Here is a 19,224-nt window from a genome sequence, read left to right as displayed (position 1 = left end):
CCAATTTGGAGCACAGTTTAAACATGTTTCCAGGGCCTTTTTCAATAATTTCTTTTTCTCTCCCTAATAAATGTACAGGGTCCCGAAGGAACACCAGGAAATCCAGGTCAGAGGGGCCGTTTAGGAAAGAAGGTAGCATTTTTCATCTTTCCCAAGTTGTTTCCTTTATTTGAAAGTCAAATTTACATTACAAAATTATTCCATTGCACCAAGTCTGTCCGTAGTTCATGTCACACTTCAAGCCAATTTTTTTTCTTGCTAGCCATAGCAATTAGAATTGTCATCACTCTGCAGTCAATAACATTCAGGACCTTAGGAAACTTAAATTTGTATCAGGATGTGATTTTGCAACTCAGAACAGTCCCTCCTGCTATCAAAAAATGTTAAGCTTTGGCTAGAAAAAACACAAAAAAAATAGAAAGGCTTTAGCAGAGTTTTTCCACTGAGTTCTGGGTTCAGACATTCGAAGAACTACAGTAAATGACATACGTAAATGTAATACTCCTATTAAATAAAGCTGTTATATGCTTTGGTTAATCATAAACTGCATTTTGAAACTTAGTGTCAATCTTACTATTTTTAATACAATAACACCAACAGGGGGAAAAGGGGCAGCCTGGCCCTCCTGGAGAAATTGGACCTGCTGGTGAGACTGGCCAACCTGGAGAAATTGGTCCCAAAGGTGCAAGAGGAACTCGAGGTCCCTTGGTTCGTACAAAACATGCTTATTTAAGAGTGCACGTATTTCTGGTTTAGCAGAATTGTATCTCTCCACGGGAAGAGGCATGTCACAGCTGTAGCACGTATAAATATTTTTTTGTGGGAGCTGAAGATGCAGTTAGTGTTCTTCCCAGCCTGTGCATCCTGATGCATGCCCTGGTCTTTCAGTATCAGAATAAGACCTGTGCACCTTTTCAGACAGAAACCCAGGCCATGGGCCTGGAGGGAGTCATCTCATGCTCTGATCGGGTTCCTGATCTGATAATCAGAGGAGCGGGATGGCAGGGCATGCTGTGGACTACTTATGCCTCGCAATCCACATGCAACCTCACAGCTGTGGCTGTTTCTTAAACCTCCCCAGTTTCCAAGAACAGAAATCATGGGGTTTGCTATTACATAAAATAAGCCTTAGCCATGGCTGAAACAAAGCATTTCAAATGAGGACTGCTGGTACTATTGAATGGGAACCTGATCCAAAGTTATCTGAATTAAGTGTATGTACATTAATTTTATGAGCTCCTCTCAACACAAGCTCCCCAAGCTTGCTCCACACTATGACAGATGCACAGGCACATGCAGCCTCCATGCTGGTGAGGCAGCACGCCCATCTCATTGCTCCAGGGACCAGTCCTGTGGCACTGAATGCAGCATTGTGACCCTGAACGCATAAAGTACAAAAGTAAAGTAACTATCTAATGGCCAATATTTTCAGGAGAAGAACTTGAACTCAGCTTCCTAAGGTGAGGACCACTCTCAGCTTCTCTTGGCATACTTAGCATTTATAAACAGAGTTTCTGTGCACCTCTGAAAGCTCGGATCCTTTTTATCTTAATTACGTGCAGGGATTACAAGGTTAGGACTGAAAATGTTCCCCATTGTTTCCACAAAACAGGGGAAAGCCCAGTGTTCTTTACCAAATGAAGCTGGACCTAACAAGGAAATTCTGTGGTTCTCAAATCTCAATATGTGAAGATTTTTCCAAGTGATAACTTCATAAAGATGTGGTGGTGTAACATTTTACAAGGGAGCTCATTTTTCTATCACTGATGGTTGCATTTAACAGGGACATCTAGGAGGAATGGGACCTGAAGGAGAGCCAGGAATTCCGGGTTATGGGGTGAGTTTTTTACTGAATTCATGTACACACACATCCCTAAGGTAAGTCTGTGGTACGCTAAATAATTTCAAGTATCTAGAATACACAAATATTTTTTAGGAGTGTCAGATACATATATTTGTGATTGCTTACTCAGAAATTTTAGCCTTAAGCAACAACAACTGGGTTTTTGTGAATTGGCCAGCAGGTTTTTTTACCACAGATTTGAAACCCTTGTTTGTCCAATACATCCCACTCTTTGTGAATAAAGTTCCTATAAAACTACTACAACTATTCATTATAAAGACAGTTCAACAAACACCACCACTTGTCTGGCAAGGCAGATTCCCTTTCAGTAACGAAACACTGATTGAATGTTGAAGGACATAAAGATATTGTGACTTTCACTGAAAAATAATTATGATCATCATCATAGATGGATCGAGTCCTGCTGTTACAGACCAGACTGCTATGTCTCTTTTCCAAATAGAAGCTTTCACCAGTGGCCCTAACCCTGAAGCGAGAACCAGCCTGGCTTCCCTCACCTGCATCAGACCCTGCTAGAACCTTTGGTTTCCCAGTCTGCACAGAGCTTTTCATACACGTAATACGTTTTCTGCCTGGGCCCATTAATTTTGTGCCACATTATTAGTTAGCGTTATTAGCAAACAGCAAAAAAGTAATAGTAACAAGCATCTAAAAGTTTGGTATTATTTCTTTAATTATTTGTTTTGGAACTAATTTTTGTTTTGTTTGTTTCTTTAGGGTCACCAGGGTCCTCCAGGGTCCCCAGGGCCCCCAGGACCCAAAGGAGAAAAGGTATGAAGATGGATTATTCTGTCTTACAGTTTGAGTGATTATAAAGGGAGGAAATGTTACTGCATGTTCACTGTTTTCCACAGCATGCAGCAAAAGCCACCGTTTGCAATATTTATTAGTATTGTGAGAGAATATGAAAAGAAATGCAAAACTAGGGAAATGGATCATTCAGAGGCAGAGTCCAAATTCTACAGTTGAAACGTTTCCAGTTTTAAAACACAAGGTACCCATTGTAAGAAACGCATTCTATTGTATCAGATAGCACTGGTGATAGAAATAATCAGTGTGAAACTAGCTAAGTATTTACTTAGCTTTAAGCCTGTGAGTACACTCACAGATTTTGCTGAAAGGCCAACTAAGATGGACAAAGGTCTATGCTTAATATAAAATGTTAGAGGCAGGATGCTGCCTCTGTGCTGATATTTTAGTGTCAAATTCACTGTTCTTTTAAGCTTCAAATCCTGCAAACAGATTTGTACGCTGGCTGAAGTCTGTGGCCCCAGCAGGTACAGGGATTCCCTTCATGAAGATTAGTTTGGAATTGCACCTGACAGAGAAATACATCCTTACATTAAGGCTAGTTTTGCAATGAATACTGCTAATAGGCAGTTAGTGGTGATGTTATAAATAGGTTCTGATATAATTTTCAGAAACAATAACCAAAAACTAAATTGTTGGGAGCTAGGTGTCTAGCTTGCTTGGTCACTTCTGAAAAAACACTTTGATGCAATTTGGAAACCTTTAATCTTATTTAAAATGTAAGCCTCTGCATTAAATATTGGTAAATATAATCTGGAATTGATAACTTTTTGTCTATTAGTTTAGATGGCAGTTGTTTCATATTTAAAATTTAATAGAGTTCAGGCTGATTGTTGGGAGTCTTCTGTACACTCATTTGTCTATGTGTATTTCTCAAAACAGTGGAAGAAATTTTCTTTTTTTCTCTTGTCAAATATCCTGTTTACCCTTTTTTCATTAAATAAAGAAATGATTACATGGACATTCTTCAAACACTTTTTTTTTTATAGTTGCCTTTAAGAATGCAGCAAATACTTAGGGTTTTTTTAATCCTAAATTAGGACATTTAGGTGCATGTTAAAATGGAGTTACCATTTCCACTGTGTTAAAATCATAAGTGTCACGTTCACTTCTAGCGTGTATACAGTATGATTTCTGGGTGTTTATTAGCATTTGAACATGTGTGCATTGTAGACAAGGTTGAATTTCCAAGTTAATATTTGTAATACTTATCTTTGTTTTAGGGTTACCCAGGTGAAGACAATACAGTTCTTGGACCACCTGGGCCCATAGGTGAACCAGTAGGTCTTTCTTTCTCAAAAAAATTATATTAGTGCCTCTCAAGACAAGAGACAATGCAGGCTCTTTCTGAAGCTGTGTATCACTGTCTCAGGAGTCAGTACCCCCTCGTACAAAAATGTAGAATGATGGTCCTTTAATTGGTAATCCCCTTCTGAAAAATGCAGTCATGTGCTCTTTTCTGCTTAAGAGTGTGCGCCCTGTGTTTAATTGCACTAATGCCATTAGTCTGTGTTTAGACCAGCACATTTTGGAACAGAATTTTACATTGTACCCAATTGCTTTACTAACCACAAATATGTTTTGACTTATTTCATTATCACTACAAAGCTAATTTAGCTGATTCAGAGTGTGCTGTGTTTTATAACCATTTTTTTACTAAACTCGTATGTGGGGTATCTCTCTGCAGCAATTACAAACAGGTAAAAAAAAAAAGCTGTCTCAAAATCTTAAAGTGTTTCATGTTCAGGCTCTGATTGTGCCAGAAGTAATTTTTGTACAGCCTACTTCTCTTCAGCTTAACCTTAATATTTATACCTCACCACCTCAAAAGGCAGGACTATAAGACCCTGATGTAACTGAAGACAGAGTCTGGACTAGGTTCTTAATTACGGAAATGCATCAGAGAACAGGCTTCAGCCAATTCTCTTGCAGTCAAACTGGCTCTGTAATGCTGACTGCTGAAATGTTGCAAGCAGGGCCTTTCCACCTTGTGGATTCCCTCTAGGAAACATGTCGTGAGGCTGCCGACACCTTGGAGAGTATACAGGCAGTTGCATAATAGTATCTATTGGTGGGTATGCACTAGAAGTGACTCATTTATTGATTTGTAAACTGTAAAGATACATTGCAGTTAGCGATGCCTGGCCAGTTTTTCATTATGTGCCTTTACTTAAGGCAGGTGGGGAAAAGGCAGTCCCTTATTATTTCATCTAATGATAGGCTGGGTATCTTTTGGAAAGTCTTAGCCATTATTGTTTTCTATGGGCATGATTCCCTATCCCATCATTTTTCCTTTGACTGAGATTTGGTCTGTTTGCTGCAATGAGAGTTAAAATTCTAGGGAAAAATCCCATTTCTTGTGGGATTGGATTAAGGGCCTTTCCTTAAAGTAGAGCCAGTGAGGTGTCCAAATGCAGCCAGAAGAACCACATGACTCTCAAAAATCATGCCGTTCTTTCTGCTCCTGTGCAGGTCTCATATATGTGAGGCATGCTGAGGGATTGAAATTGCCTTTTTATTAGCACGGACTTAAAAATTAAAGCAGATTCTGAGTACAAGTAATTTCAGAAAAGAACTCCATTTTTCGTGTGTTGTCTTACAGAAGCTGCAAGAGTTTTCCGCGTATATCTTGAAAACAAAGTCTCTTCATTTATTCGTGGAGGTTTTTAATTCAAATATCGTGTGTGTATATATATATATATGGATATAAACCTGGAGAAGCTCTACTGAGGTCAATACTCCTGTTTTGTTTATGCCCATGTAAGATCTATCTTTTAGCTTCTAGTCTTCAGTTACTAAATATTTTAGACAGTGGCTGCTGTCTGACTGCAATGCATTTTGTTTAGGAAAAAATGTTTATTCCTTTAGACAAGCTAACTTTAATATTTGTAATCCTCAGTTCTATCTCATTGGTTAGTCTGTTTTGAGAGAAATCCCAGCTTTCTTTTTGAACTTCACAGCATTACTTCAGTTCAGCTGTTATATTTTGCTCTGGTTTTCTCTAGGGTCCTAATGGTGAACGTGGAGATAGAGGAGAACCTGGTGATGAGGGCTACAAGGTAATACCTCTTGCTTTTTATTCTTTTTATTTGAACATGACATGATAAGCATACATGCAGAGTAATGTAGCAGAAGTATCATCTTATCTCACAAGTATGCAGAGATGCACTTGCTGGTGCCTCATTGCACTGATGAGCTCTAAGAACAAATTAGAGTATCTTTCATATTAAGTGAAGTTTAGAGAACTGGGACTCATGACCTAGCGAATAGCAAGCTTGAGTGATCTTAACGTGTGTAAATACCTGGTGGGAGGGAATGAAGATGAAGGAACCAGACTTGTATCAGTAGCGTCCAGCGACAGGACAAGAGGCAAAGGCCACAAACACATGAAATTCCTTTTGAACACAAGAAAACCCTTTTTTACTGTGAAGATAACCGAGCCCCAGAACAGGCTGCCCAGAGAGGTGGTGGAGTCTCCATCCTTGGAAACACTCAAAACCTGACTGGACATGGTTCTGGACAACCTTTTCTACCTGGCCCAGATTGAGAAGTGGGGGTTGCACTAGATGATCTCTAGAGGTCCCTTTCAACCTAAGTAATTCTGTGATTCTGTAATACTGAATGATTTAAGCACTATTTCTTTGTAAATCTAATCTTAATAATTATTCATGAGTTATATTCAGTCTTTCAGTGTGTACAAATTGGATGGTAACTCATGCTAATCATTGATGCAGTTTGTTTCCTGAAATACAAAAGAGATGGTCCTTGTCACGGAATATCCTGTTTAAGTTATGCAGATAATAGAGATAGACATTGTAATAAATCAATGAACTGAACATGATCTGTGCTTACAGAAGCGCAGAAAGGTTTAAACAATATATAATTCCTACTTGCAGTTTGGGGTAGAGAATTTAAAGAAGAAAAGCTCCCTAAGGTCTGATGTCAGGAGAGCTGAGCATACTTTATTTAGGTCGTGTCAGTGAATCTGGGGCCACTCAGCACCTGCCACGGTGGGGTTTACAAGGTAATCTATAGCTCATTGAGCATGACATCCTAACTGACCTGTATTGCAATATCTTGCATTTTCTGCTTCCCAGGGTCATATAGGTCTTCCAGGGCTTAGAGGACCTATTGGACAACAGGGGCCTCCAGTAAGTGTTTCAAACAAGTGAGATTTCTCTGTTGGCTGTTGAAAATGCGTTTTCATCTGCATTCAAATGATTCTTTTTATTTATTTAATATATGTTCTTTCCAAAGGGAGAGCCAGGTGAATTGGGAGAGCAAGGACCAAGAGGAGAAAGAGGTTCAGAAGTAAGTAGAAAAAAATAAAGCAAAACTGCACTTAATTGGAATTTGTATGGTTTTACTGTTCACTGACTATCCATGGAAAACTGTTACATAGGGCTAAAAGTCAGTGTTTGGGTTTCCTTTTCCATACCTGCAGGGACAATAAAAATACAGAATGGAAAATTGCATAATGATCTGGGATAGTAAACATGTATTAGTTGATAGGTAAATGGTTTTACTTTGGAGTTATATAAAGCATTATGAGAGGCTCTTTTGGAAACATTTGAGTGATATTCAATTATATCCTTTGATGGAATTCGTTGTGGCAAACTAGCTCTGGAAGACACCCAGAATTTCACTGCTCCGATCTGTAAATGAAGCCTCCTGGTAGTGCACTGCACTGAATTTTCAAAGACCTGGAAATAAGGAATTTGCTGCAGAATAATACAGGAATAATGGCAGAGCAAGTCATGAAAAAGATCAAAGACTATATCTTTTCCTTTAGAAATAATAGTTCGTCTTGGTGGTGCATTGAATATTGCCAAAAGTATTTTATATTCTCCCATGGGGTGAATTTCATTGGCTTTTGAGATTTAAAAAGACTTAGGCTAAAAGATTTCTTTAAGTACCTTAAATGAGATATTTTGTGTGAGAAGTTTAATAGCACAACTCTTAGTTTCAAAATTTTTTAGGTAAATACAAGAATCTGTAGTAGATTAGGAATAGGGAGCAACAGAAAGGAAACACGATGTGAAGACATTGTCAGCATGTAGTCTAACCATGTGCTTAGATATATTTACTTTGACAAACTATTCACAGCACAGGATAAAATCAGTCATTCCTCTGTTTTCCCTTGGAGAATGTTTTCTTTGTGTTGCAAATGTCCCTCAGCTTAAAACTGCCATTTGCAAATATGGAACCAATATCCAGCCTGGAGCAACTCATAAGAGGCTAAAGGTTTACGCAAAAACAATAATAGTGAAAACATTCGTACAGTCTTAACTCCAGTGGCATGATTGGTGCTGCTATAGCAAGCCTTACAAAGCCAATTCCATAAACTGCAATGCTGAATCATCTGGGTTTACTTTATATGCATTCAGAAATTTTAATGGAACCAGTATAAAGTTCTTTGAATATACATGTTCCAGTTCTGATTGCTGGACCTTTTTTATGCCTTTCTTAACAAAAAGACATTAAATTAAGGAATAGAATAAACTTTTGGTGATTTTATCATATTTACATCAATTATAAAACATTTACACTTACAATGACCATAGCTTTTTCACTTTATTGCATGTTATAGAACATTGCAGCATTGTAGTTTAGCATCACTTTTGCTTTAAGAACAGTATTTAAAATAATTAATCCAGAAAATCTTGGAAGCTTTTTTTCTACTTGATCTATGCTAACAAGTGTTGTTCTTGTCCTTGCTGAGTGGTTTTATCCTTTAGAGGTAGTATAAAATTCATTACATAGATCTTTATATTCTGTCAAGAATATCCTATAGGCAAAATTCTCTGAGATGCTTTTGACCCATTCTGAGATTTTCTTCCTTGGTGCTTGGCCTCCTGTGTCACTAAACCACTTATGAGAACGTTCTCTGGTATCACTCAGTTTTCTAAGACTACAGATTCCTAGATCAGTCAAGACAAAAAAAAGTCTGGTTTTACATAGATTTTATCTTTTGTGTACATCTTATACAAAAATAAAGTTCCTATATGTGACGCTATTGTTTTCAAGTATTCTTGTCCACATACAATCAGTGCATCTACATTGCCTACTTTTCAGGACTTCTGTTTTTAACAGGTACAGGAAGTGCTGTAAAAGCATACTTCCTCACAGAGACGTGGCTGATAGAGGAGAAATTGCCAGATTCATAGCAAAAAACTTTTTATGCCTATTGTTGTTGAACAAGTTCTGAAAACTAAACTATACCCATTCAGGAAAGGGGGAAGTATACACAATTCTACCAAAAATATATTCACTTTTACTTGAAAAACTTTCTGCTGTCTCCTGAAATGGACATAATCTGGTCCAAAGCCAGGCAGTATGAACATGTGTAGTACAGGGGAACAATTCTCAGCTCTTGGGTCTTGAGTATAAGACATTTGTCAGTTCACAACTATTTGTAACTTTTAGGGACCCACAGGGAAGAAAGGAGCAACGGGTCAGGCAGGCAAACCTGGAATTCCTGTAAGTAACAAAATTCTACAGTCTGTCTTCAGGTTATAAACCAAAGCAAATAACTAATAGAACCCAAAATTGAGTTATGCCAGTGGTACCAGAAAGTCTTATGCTCTACTCTAGAGAACCTTCTTATTATCCAGGAAGTATAAAGGAACCCCTGTGAAAATAAGATTAATTTTTGAAACTATGTTAAGTTGTACTGAATTATGCTCAGTTACTCAGCACGTGGAAGTGAAATGCAGCTAATATAACAACAAGGTCCTTCCCACTTCTAAAGTTACTTAATTAGATCATTTTTGCATGTGACTTATAGTCCATGTGCACCTTATCACATTATATTGCACAGAGCTGTACTACTGTTCACTCCTGGCTCCCATCAGTTCTTTGAACAGCTACAGCCTACAGAAGCCTGGAATTTTTAATGTTCTTTCTTGAGTTACTGTAGAGAAGTTAACTTGCATCCCTTGCTCCCTGAGGGAGAAGAACGAGCAGGAAGCAGTAGGTGTTCTGTAAACATATCCAAGAACAAAATGCATCAAGACTATTTTGATCCCCTAATAAATAGTACCACACAAGCACATACTGTAAATAACTTTTACTACCTGACATCAAAACATTGTCAGTAACCAGAGAAATGCAGCTGCTTCACAGAGCTTGTACCTGCTGGGCAGAGTGCAAGAGCAGCCTTGTGAAGGCAAGGAACTGCGTGTCCTTTGTAAATACTCGGCTCTTTCCTCTGGGAGGACTGCAGAGAGTGTATCATTCAGCAGACAAAGAAAAAGAGGGATTGGCAAGACATATGAAAAACTGAGGAGGAGAAGACAGTAAAACTAGAACCTGAGGAAGTTTCAAAGCATGTCCCAAGTGCAAGATACTTCAGCAACCAGAGGTTAGAAATAAGATTATGATGGCACACTTCTTCTGTTGTTAACTATACCTTTTCAAATGAAATGTGTTGTAGTTAGCATATTTTAAATTTCTGAGTAACTCATTCATACAGAGATAATTGCAGAACTCCAAGATAGTGTATGTTAGTGTAAAGGGAAAAACTGTAAAGAAAAAAAAATCATTGTTCTGGTGGATGTGACATGAGGCTTTTTCATGCAGCTTTTTCATGCAAGTATAGGAACAGTTAGCACAAACTTGCATTATTAGAAGTTTGTATGTATTTTTGATATGTTCAAATTTGAATAGCATAAATTTGCAAATGTACCATACAGAGTATCTGGTTAAATGAAGGCTGAAAAGGTATATGATTTGATTTTTTACAGGGATAAATAGATGACTTTATCAGATTTTCTTGCTTCAGTTTAAGAATCAACACTCTCAGTCATTTTCCTGGCACACAGAGGGGTCATCCCCATGGTTTCAGCTGAAGTTGCTCAGATCCCACAACACAGCAAGTCTAAGGTTGAGCCAATAGCATTTTAAACCAAACATCGTAACTCAGAGCTCCCTCTGAACATATTCATTTGTGTCACTGGGTCTGATATTTTGTAGAGTTTAGGAAATACTGTGACTGATACCTAGTTCTGCGATGGTGAAGATGAAGAGAGCCAACAGTGCTATATTTGATTTGAATTTGTTTCAAGGGAAAAGCAGGGCCAGCAGGGCAGAAAGGAGCAGTTGGGTACCCTGGACCAGAAGGCATACCTGGGAACCCTGGCAAGCCTGGGCTGGCAGGGAAGCCTGGCCCTAAGGTAAGTTGCTTTCCACATTGCCTCTCTTTGTGTCATTTTGCTTTACAAATTTTCTAAGGTTAGGGTATTTAAACAGAAGGAACCATTCTCAGTTCCTTGACCATCTTGAAAATTAGACCAATTCTTTTGTTTGCTTTCTCTTTTGCTCCTGATATTCTGGCCAGGATGTAAAGTTAGCATGAGGGAAGCGTGCTCTGAGAACTATTTTGTTAGCATACATTAGCAGCAACTATAGCTAAGTGAAAATGCTTTCTTAATCAGAGAGGCTTCACGGTTCTGTTACTGAATATGAGCCATAGACCCCAACTGAGACTGTTTCCTCTCAGGCTCTGAGATAATCCCACATTTTCCTTATTGTCTTTGAATTTGTAACCTATGTCTCTCTACCTAAGTGATTCTGAAGCTTTGCCCAAAAACAGTGAAAAAAGAGTATTAGGTATCTGAGATACCTGGAAGCATTCTTGGAAACAGGTCTTCTGTCTGTTCTTTGCTTGCAGCCAAGGGTGCTGACCTGCTTCTGGGAGCAGTGACACTGCTCTGGGCTTATTCACTCCAGAGAGGAGGGAGAAAATTCCTTTAGTTGTTCCTGTTGTTGAAAGTCTGATCGCTTTGATTTCAAATATGGTATTTCTCAATAGTTCTAGTTAGATGGACCAGTATTTGTTATAAAAGGATGAAAAGTTAGATGTGGTGTTAGGAATTAATCAAGGTGCCGACTGAGGCACTGTTACAAGTATAAATTTCCAATCTGATTGAACAAAGAGAAAATTAAACAAATTACCTGTAGGGGGCAGATGTGCCTTATTCAAGCCTCTCCAGTTTCAGATAGTATCCTACTGAACCTCTTCCAAGTACTCAAAATTCTTTGGAGTTGGATTCAGGACTATCACCCCAAAGAATTCTTACATTTTTGCCTTTCCACTCAAAATGTCATCTTTGATGTTAAAGACGACACCATTACTCCATATTAACAATATATAGTAGCATTACAATTTGTAATAGAGAGAGGCTGGTAACTGATTTTGCCACAATGAATAAAAAGAACAGAGCTTTTGCTATGTAAGTCTATCAATCCATCAGGCTATAAGCCACACTACCATATTCAAAAGTCCTGAAAATCACATTTAATATAAAAATCTTTTTTCATATAACCCTTTTGTTTCTATGAATGCTTAACCAAATGTCATATGAAATAAGAAAGAAGAGATATATATGTATATATTTCTACTAAATGACATCACAGAAACATTCATTTGGATGGTAGAAAATTTCCATTTTGTAGTTTTTAACATGTCAAAATTGACTTATCACCATGTACTCAGTAACATACTTCTTCATTTAAAATAGTTGCCTTTGTTTATAGTCTGATGTTCTCATACGTTTTTCATAACAAGTGTGCTGATCTTTCTTCATGTGGTAAAGTTATTGTATATGAATCCCTATAGAGTGTGCACTATCATACTAATACTATCAGTATGATAAGCATGTTGAATTTTGAATGTTTCTGTGACAGGTTGTCTCATTTTGTTTCTTGATGTGGAGTTCCTTCTTGAAAAAATGAATACTGTGAATCTCAACCATATTTTCAGCCCACCTGTGGTGAATAAATTCAGTATCTTGTTTTCATCAGAAGGAGCTCCTTATCATAAGCTTGGAATCCTCAGACATCACACAGCACTCATCCAAGAACCATCTCAAGGAGTCATCTTCTGTAATTACCAGAGATTAGTGCTCTCTTCCTGCATATTTCAAAATAGAGTTAGAAAAGAATTAAATAGGGATCAACGCTAAAGGCTATTCATCTGAACATGCAAAATTTCAGGTCCGGGAAAAATGTTAGGTCTCTTCATATGAACTATTTTGTGTGATTCCTTGTGGGACGTAAAACCAGTCACTGGTATGTCCATGAGTGCTTCCATACATACTTGAATGCACTATTGCTGTGGACAGAAGATTGCTTACTGTTTCTAGATCACTGATACCTAAGCTGGTTAGCTAGGAGGGTGCAAATAGGGAACATGCCTTGCATAAGCCCAAAGAGGCAATTGATTCTCTTGAATGTTCTCAGAAGTCTTTCAAGGTCTAGGCATAATATATTTTGGTGTGCTATCAATGTGTGTCCATATATAGAGAAAGCATTAAGTGACTTTGATTTTATGTTATATGCCTGGTTTAGCATACACTGGAAAAACATGTTTGGTTGTTCTGCTTGTAATCAATTATTTTCAATTTGTTAAGGGTAATAAAGGAAACTCAGGCTTACCAGGTCTGGCAGGTTATCCTGGAGCTCGAGGTCCCAAGGGTTTGCCAGGCATGCCAGGGCCCATGGGAGCACCTGGACTAAAGGTACACACAGTGATCTTGTTTTTTAATGACAGTTTTAATGATACTGTTTAGTCTTCATACTGCATCTAGGGATTGTGGAACCACTGTGCAACTGTTAGTCACATGAGTAATTGATATCAAATCTTATTTGAAGGGTGAGACTGCAAATTGTGCTGACCTTGTTTCTACAACTGTAATTTGAAAACAGAGGTCCCATCCATGTAGATACTATTCCCAACTCCAGAAGCCATTCAACACACTTTATATTTATTCACTCAAAGCTTTAAGGCCAAATGTTTCCTGACATTTCTTTTTAAACTTCTGTAACTGCTGGAACAGTTTGGATGATTTGAACATCTAAGCAATCTATTAGCAGAGAAGTATTGTAATTTCAAGTCTAAGTCCAAAGTTTGGGGGCTAACAAACACGTCTGGGACGTCCATTTATCATAGGACTTAAATTGTTCTTGTTCAGCCCCGTCAGAAATAAATCCGGAAGTGCTCCGTTTTCCAGGCAGTTCCAGGTACCCAGCATTGGCATATCCTCATATTAGACTCATTTCAGTGGTAGAAGCAGCAAAGAATGGAAACATTGTAGATAATTTTCTCCATTTAGAATAGGATTTTTAATCTAAAACCATGATTTGCAGCACTCTGTGAGATTTTATTGGTAAGCAGTTTTTTAAAACCTTAAGTTACTTGAAAACTGGAGGAGGGAAATACTGTTTTTGTTATCTTTTCATGAAAATATTTTAGTATAAACTGTATTCGCTATTTGTAGTGTTTATTGCCAGTGCTCCCAGTCTGGATTTTACTCCTTTGTCTAGACAATGAGCTGTAGGAGGTAGTTCCTGCTCAGAAGTGCTTGCAATCTGAAAAAGACAGGGAATAGATGAGGTGAGGGAAAACTGTTACCACATAGTGCAAAATAAGTATTAAGAGTGGGCATGCTGAGTCAGGCCAAGTCTGTCTTTGTTAGAGAAGAAAGGTAACACCTAGGAAGGAGCATGAGCGCAAAGCAAGCACGAAAGGTGTATATCCACACCCTTAATTGCAGCTCGGTAACATAGTTTCTATGAATTGATAGTCTTTAGAGGATTTCTCTTGCATGATCTTGTCTAGTTTCCATTTGAATTGATACAAACTTCTAGTCTTACAGCAAGGAGTTTCATAACTATACTATGCCTTGCTCAGAGGATTACTTTTTAAATTTACTCCTAACGTGCCTGTTCCGTATTTCATTTTGTGAATTTTAGTGCTTGCACTGGGAGATACCATACTGGAAATGATCCAACATGTATGGTTTTTGTATGTTTCCAAGTCAAGGAACAGTCAAGTCACACTTGCATTTTAGTGAATGTATAATTATTGAAGTATTTCTGAGGGAAGTAAAATGAATGGAGTGGGTCTGTTTCTTAGAGTGAAAGCATGTTCCACGCTTCTGCCGGGAAACCTATCTTTACATTTATAACTGTCATAATTGTAATAAAAGATATATCTTCCTATTGACAGGGTGAGAAAGGGCTTCTGGGTCATCCGGGAAAGCGAGGCAAAAGAGGCCTTCCAGGATCACAAGGTGACCAAGGACCAGCAGGAGATGCTGGACTGAAAGGACAGACTGTACGTAATCACAGCTGTTGATACAAAACAAGCAGTCCAAGTGTTACCAATGTGAAATAACAGTAAGGATGCCTGCTCATATTACAGGGAGAAGATGGAGATCAAGGTTTAATGGGGTTTCAAGGATTCCCAGGTCCAAAAGTATGTGCTCATTCTTTTCTGTTAGATTTTGAACAAATTATTGTTAAAGTTGATTAATTCTATGCTTTTCTAATGTTCTAAATCTGTAAATGGCTTAAGATCTATCTGAACAGTTGGAACATTGTAGGCAGAACTGTGCGCTCCACATCCAAGGATGAACTGGGTCAGCGTGCTTGGTATTTTCACTGTTACTGCTCTTAGAAATTATCTTACTTTCACTGATTACAAGAAATTGAAGCAAGTGGATAGCTAATGTCTATGTTTGATTAAACTGTTCCTTTGCATTTTCAGGGTCCTGCAGGGGACGTTGGCGTAGTTGGAATTCTGGGCCCAAAAGGTCCAACGGGCCAAGTTGTAAGTGTTTCACTCCTTGAAAGAGATTGTCAGGATGGCTTGCAAGTGACACATGTTTTTAGTTAGGGAATCATCTTTTTTTCTTACTAACAAGACTGTAAACCACTAACCAAACCTTTCTCTCTGAGACTATGACTCTCCAACAAGTCCTTTGCTTGTACGGCAACACTGCTCTGGTTGCAACATGGGTACAGATAGACAAGCAGAGCCGCGTTCTTAATCTTGAAGGAAAAAAGCAAGCTCTGCTGACTAAGTGTGGCTCTCCTAGTATAATTTCATCTACGCAGGTGTTCTTATCACTGTCATATCATAGCCTATTGGGGTTGAACATTCTTCTTACTGGCAACAATGCCGATTGTCTAACTGTCCTACAGCAGAAGAAAAAATGGTCAAAATTTGCCTGCAGTGAGTGAGTGGTGCTCAGGCATTATTGATTAATACGTAGTCCTTTTTAATAAATATTTTCTTTTTATCTATAAGGTTGCTAACCTGCATTAGGTCATTCTTCATGACACCTTCATGACTTTCTACTTTGCTACTCACCAAAAATGTGGAAGCATCTTTAGCATTTTTTAATATTGGGTAGTGTGCATCCAGCTTACAGCATCAAGTGAAAAAGGAGGAAAGGTTGCAGCAAGGAAGGCCTTACTACAAAATGTTCTTCTCTCATTGCTGCCATTGCCATCACAGAACTGAATTAGTTCAGTTAACCAGATGCAGAGAAGCAGCTTTAGGGGCCTGTTCTAATAGCTACTTTCTTTTTCTTAAACATTCCTGTACAAGATGAACACTGGAAGTGAGCAGTTTGTTCAAAGTGAAATGGAATGGAAAAATAACATTTTAGTAGCACTTACTGGCAGTCTTACAAGACTACTTGTGGGCAGTAATATAGTTCAAGATATAGTTGATTGTAACTCAATAAATATGTGGTTGTTGGTAATCAGAGTACTTAAGTTTCCACTGGTTTAGTGCATCAACTTTCACATAAAAGAACATGTGTGGTCTTTCCAAGCATAACTATTAGTAATTATTAAAATAATTATCTTGCTGATTTTATAGCAATGTGCACCCAATTTTCAGAAAGCGTGTATCACCATTTCTTTTGGATATTTGGGCTGTGTGCTGAGCAAAGTTAAACCAGGATGCATCAGGAGGATTTTCTTCATTTTGAAAACATGGTGGACTAATAAATTCTTTGCTTGTTTACAGGGATATATTGGCCCTGTTGGTCAAGAAGGAATAACAGGCCCAACTGGCAGGCCTGTAAGTTTCCCTTCTCTTTTGCATAATTTGGTTATTTTGCCTACCCTTATTTTTAATAATCTGTTTTGCGACTAGCAACCTTCTCATTTTTCTCTTTGCAAATAGTAACTAGCAAGACCATCTTCATGTTATACCATGTTAATAAGATAGCATATGCAACTCCAGCATCTGTAACCCAAACAAAAAACTGACAAAAAACAATGACAAAAAAGTCATTGCAGTGGCCTTCTGTCTAAGTACAGTATACAGAGGGCATGCCCACAGGGGCAACGGGTGAGTCAGGGTGTAAACCAGCACATAGTAACTACCACCTGGATGTTCTTTCTCAGCCTTAGGTCTGAGACATATCTAGAGAGTATCTACGCTCTGTTTCAATGTAGTTTATTTTTTCGTGTGTGTTGATTGGGCTGAACTGTCCAGATTGCTCCTCTAGGCATGCTGGGAGTGCCCACAAGCCCTTCCTTGTTGGGGTGTTGCAGGTGCTGGTGAGGTCCCTGTTACAACTCAAACATCATCTTGGTCTTTTGGACAACTTTCAACGCACCCCAGGTTCCCTGCAGTGGGGGACCTCTGCCCTCATCACTCTTTCCATCTCTTGTCGTACTCCCTGTGCCAGAGAGCAAGCAGTGTTCTGCAAGGGCATGCTCTGACTCATGTCTGCAGACCACCCAGCCATGTAAGGTAGTTTTAGAAGTTTTTTGAACCACCCAAGTTCCTCTGATCAACGAGACTTTGAGTGAATGAGAATGTCTTAAAATTGAAATAATAATCATAAAAATAACAGGAATATACAATAAAAGTAATAAATACAAATATTTACAAGTGAAAAAGAAAGGATAAGGGAAATGTTCCTTCTATAATTCTTTCCACTTGTTGGGAAAAAGACAGTACTTTAAGTCTTGCTGCACTCTTTTCAATTCCACTCAGGAGGAAAACTTTACAGTTGTGTATATTTGTATGAAGGCTTTTAATAGACTTAATATTGAATGTAATAGTTTGCCATTTTCATTAAGAAAGCATTACAGTTGAAGATTACTCCTATGTGTTGTGAAATGCTGCCATCAAGATGCAAAATTCTCCCAGAGAAGAATTGTAAGATTGTTACTGTCTTCGGAAACACAGTTTAAGTGCAAAACTAGCCAAAAATGCCATGGAAACAGAAAAACAGTGTCTAATCTGACTGTGAGAGAAGAACTAATGGGGTAATAAAACCAGATATGTAACCAATGGATTTCTTCAGTGATGGAGAGTACTGAGTTTTGTTCTCTACTCTTAAGATGGTGAAACACTGATCAAATTGTAGAGAATTCCGCTGATTGACAGGGAGAACACTGACAGTTTAAATTACTGAGAAAAACCGTATTTACGATCCAAAGAAAACAGCTTTCCACCTTTAGAATTACAAGATGTTTTCAAGTAATTTAGTTTTCTAATAGTACAGGAAAATTAAAGCCCCAGAGTTGTAAATACTTCCACAGATGAGACTGGAGTTTGCATGTAAGCAGTATAACTCTCACGGCTATTAATCTGCTTATTTCAGTCCGAGGTGGCTAGAACGCATACTGCATTAACAGCTTCTCTTTCTTACAGGGACCAAGAGGTGAAAAGGGCACAAGGGGTGAAATGGTAAGATGAAACAACTTTTGTGCTTCCATTTTTTTTGGCAGTGGAAAAACTATTCCTTTGTTACGCTGAATGTACTCTTGCATGCCCTGAACACCAAACAGTTGTGTTGTGCTCCTGGATAGCACTGGCCAAGAGAGCTGGTAGTATGAGTCAAAACTCTGACCTTTTCGTGTTCAAGATGACTCATGCAGATATGCCCAGTTGGTGTGTGCAGTCAGGTAGTATAGCCCGTGATCATATAGCAGTCACATATTCCAAATCTGTCCCGGTTCAGATCTAAAAGAAAAAAATCTTTGTTGCATTTGGTTTTGATGCTCCAGTGCCTCACAGCACGGCATGCATCATACGCCTGTTCATACATCTATATCATCTTGTCTAGAAGTAGTAGTTCAGGAGAGGCCTAGAGCTAAGGATGAGTGCCTATGATGTGTATGCCAGCTGTAGTAGCAGTAGGCAGCATTGATAGGTTATGAAGTTCCTGTGTCTCATTTTTCAGTAAGAATATTACATTAGGTTTTGCACATTAATAAATGGTGGATTTGATTAACAAATTGTTAGAGCTAATAAAGTCTCCAGTTAATAATGGCTATATGAAAGGCCATTAAATTATCGTACTTACCGCAGATATGAACACAATGATAGCTGATGCCTATGACATTACTTTATATGGCAGGTTCATAATTAGTTCCTTTTCCAGTAACTGGCCAATGTGATCTTGCTCTTACCCTGCCTCTTACCCCACCTCACTTAAAATCATTTAGTATCTCTTGTCTTATTGTATTTTGGTTTAGCAGCTACCTGTGTACAATTCCAACCTAGCTGCCTTATAAAAGTTTTGAAAAATAAATCATAAATATTCAAAATTCCTTAAAGAATTAAGACTTGGAACTAAGCTTGCTGTATGTGTCTTGGGGAACTTTCTTCTTTGATTCTAATGCTCTTGAGGCCGTTGCTATCTTAGAATAAGAGGAAAACTATTTTCCTAATTCATGCTGCTATTAACCGTCTTAATTGTCTTTTTCTACTGTTTGTTCATAAGAATTGCTAT

The 19,224-nt window shown here is 38.2% G+C and overlaps 1 protein-coding gene across 1 annotated transcript in view; it reads left to right on the top strand.

Annotated features, from left to right (window-relative positions):
• The window catches only part of COL24A1 (collagen type XXIV alpha 1 chain), a 149,685-nt gene that overhangs the window by 118,017 nt on the left and 12,444 nt on the right, over positions 1 to 19,224 (top strand). Inside the window, 16 exon segments of the mRNA XM_075759848.1 lie at positions 79 to 132; positions 601 to 708; positions 1,784 to 1,837; positions 2,582 to 2,635; positions 3,898 to 3,954; positions 5,680 to 5,733; positions 6,772 to 6,825; positions 6,932 to 6,985; positions 9,101 to 9,154; positions 10,741 to 10,848; positions 13,087 to 13,194; positions 14,685 to 14,792; positions 14,880 to 14,933; positions 15,225 to 15,287; positions 16,497 to 16,550; positions 18,141 to 18,176. Of these exon segments, the coding sequence (XP_075615963.1) occupies positions 79 to 132; positions 601 to 708; positions 1,784 to 1,837; positions 2,582 to 2,635; positions 3,898 to 3,954; positions 5,680 to 5,733; positions 6,772 to 6,825; positions 6,932 to 6,985; positions 9,101 to 9,154; positions 10,741 to 10,848; positions 13,087 to 13,194; positions 14,685 to 14,792; positions 14,880 to 14,933; positions 15,225 to 15,287; positions 16,497 to 16,550; positions 18,141 to 18,176 (1,074 nt within the window).

This window comes from Balearica regulorum, chromosome 8 (genome assembly GCF_011004875.1).
Source record: "Balearica regulorum gibbericeps isolate bBalReg1 chromosome 8, bBalReg1.pri, whole genome shotgun sequence".
NCBI classification, from domain to species: Eukaryota; Metazoa; Chordata; class Aves; order Gruiformes; family Gruidae; genus Balearica; species Balearica regulorum.
Note: the sequence above shows the minus strand (reverse complement) of the source record. Positions and strands in the feature narration are given on the sequence as shown.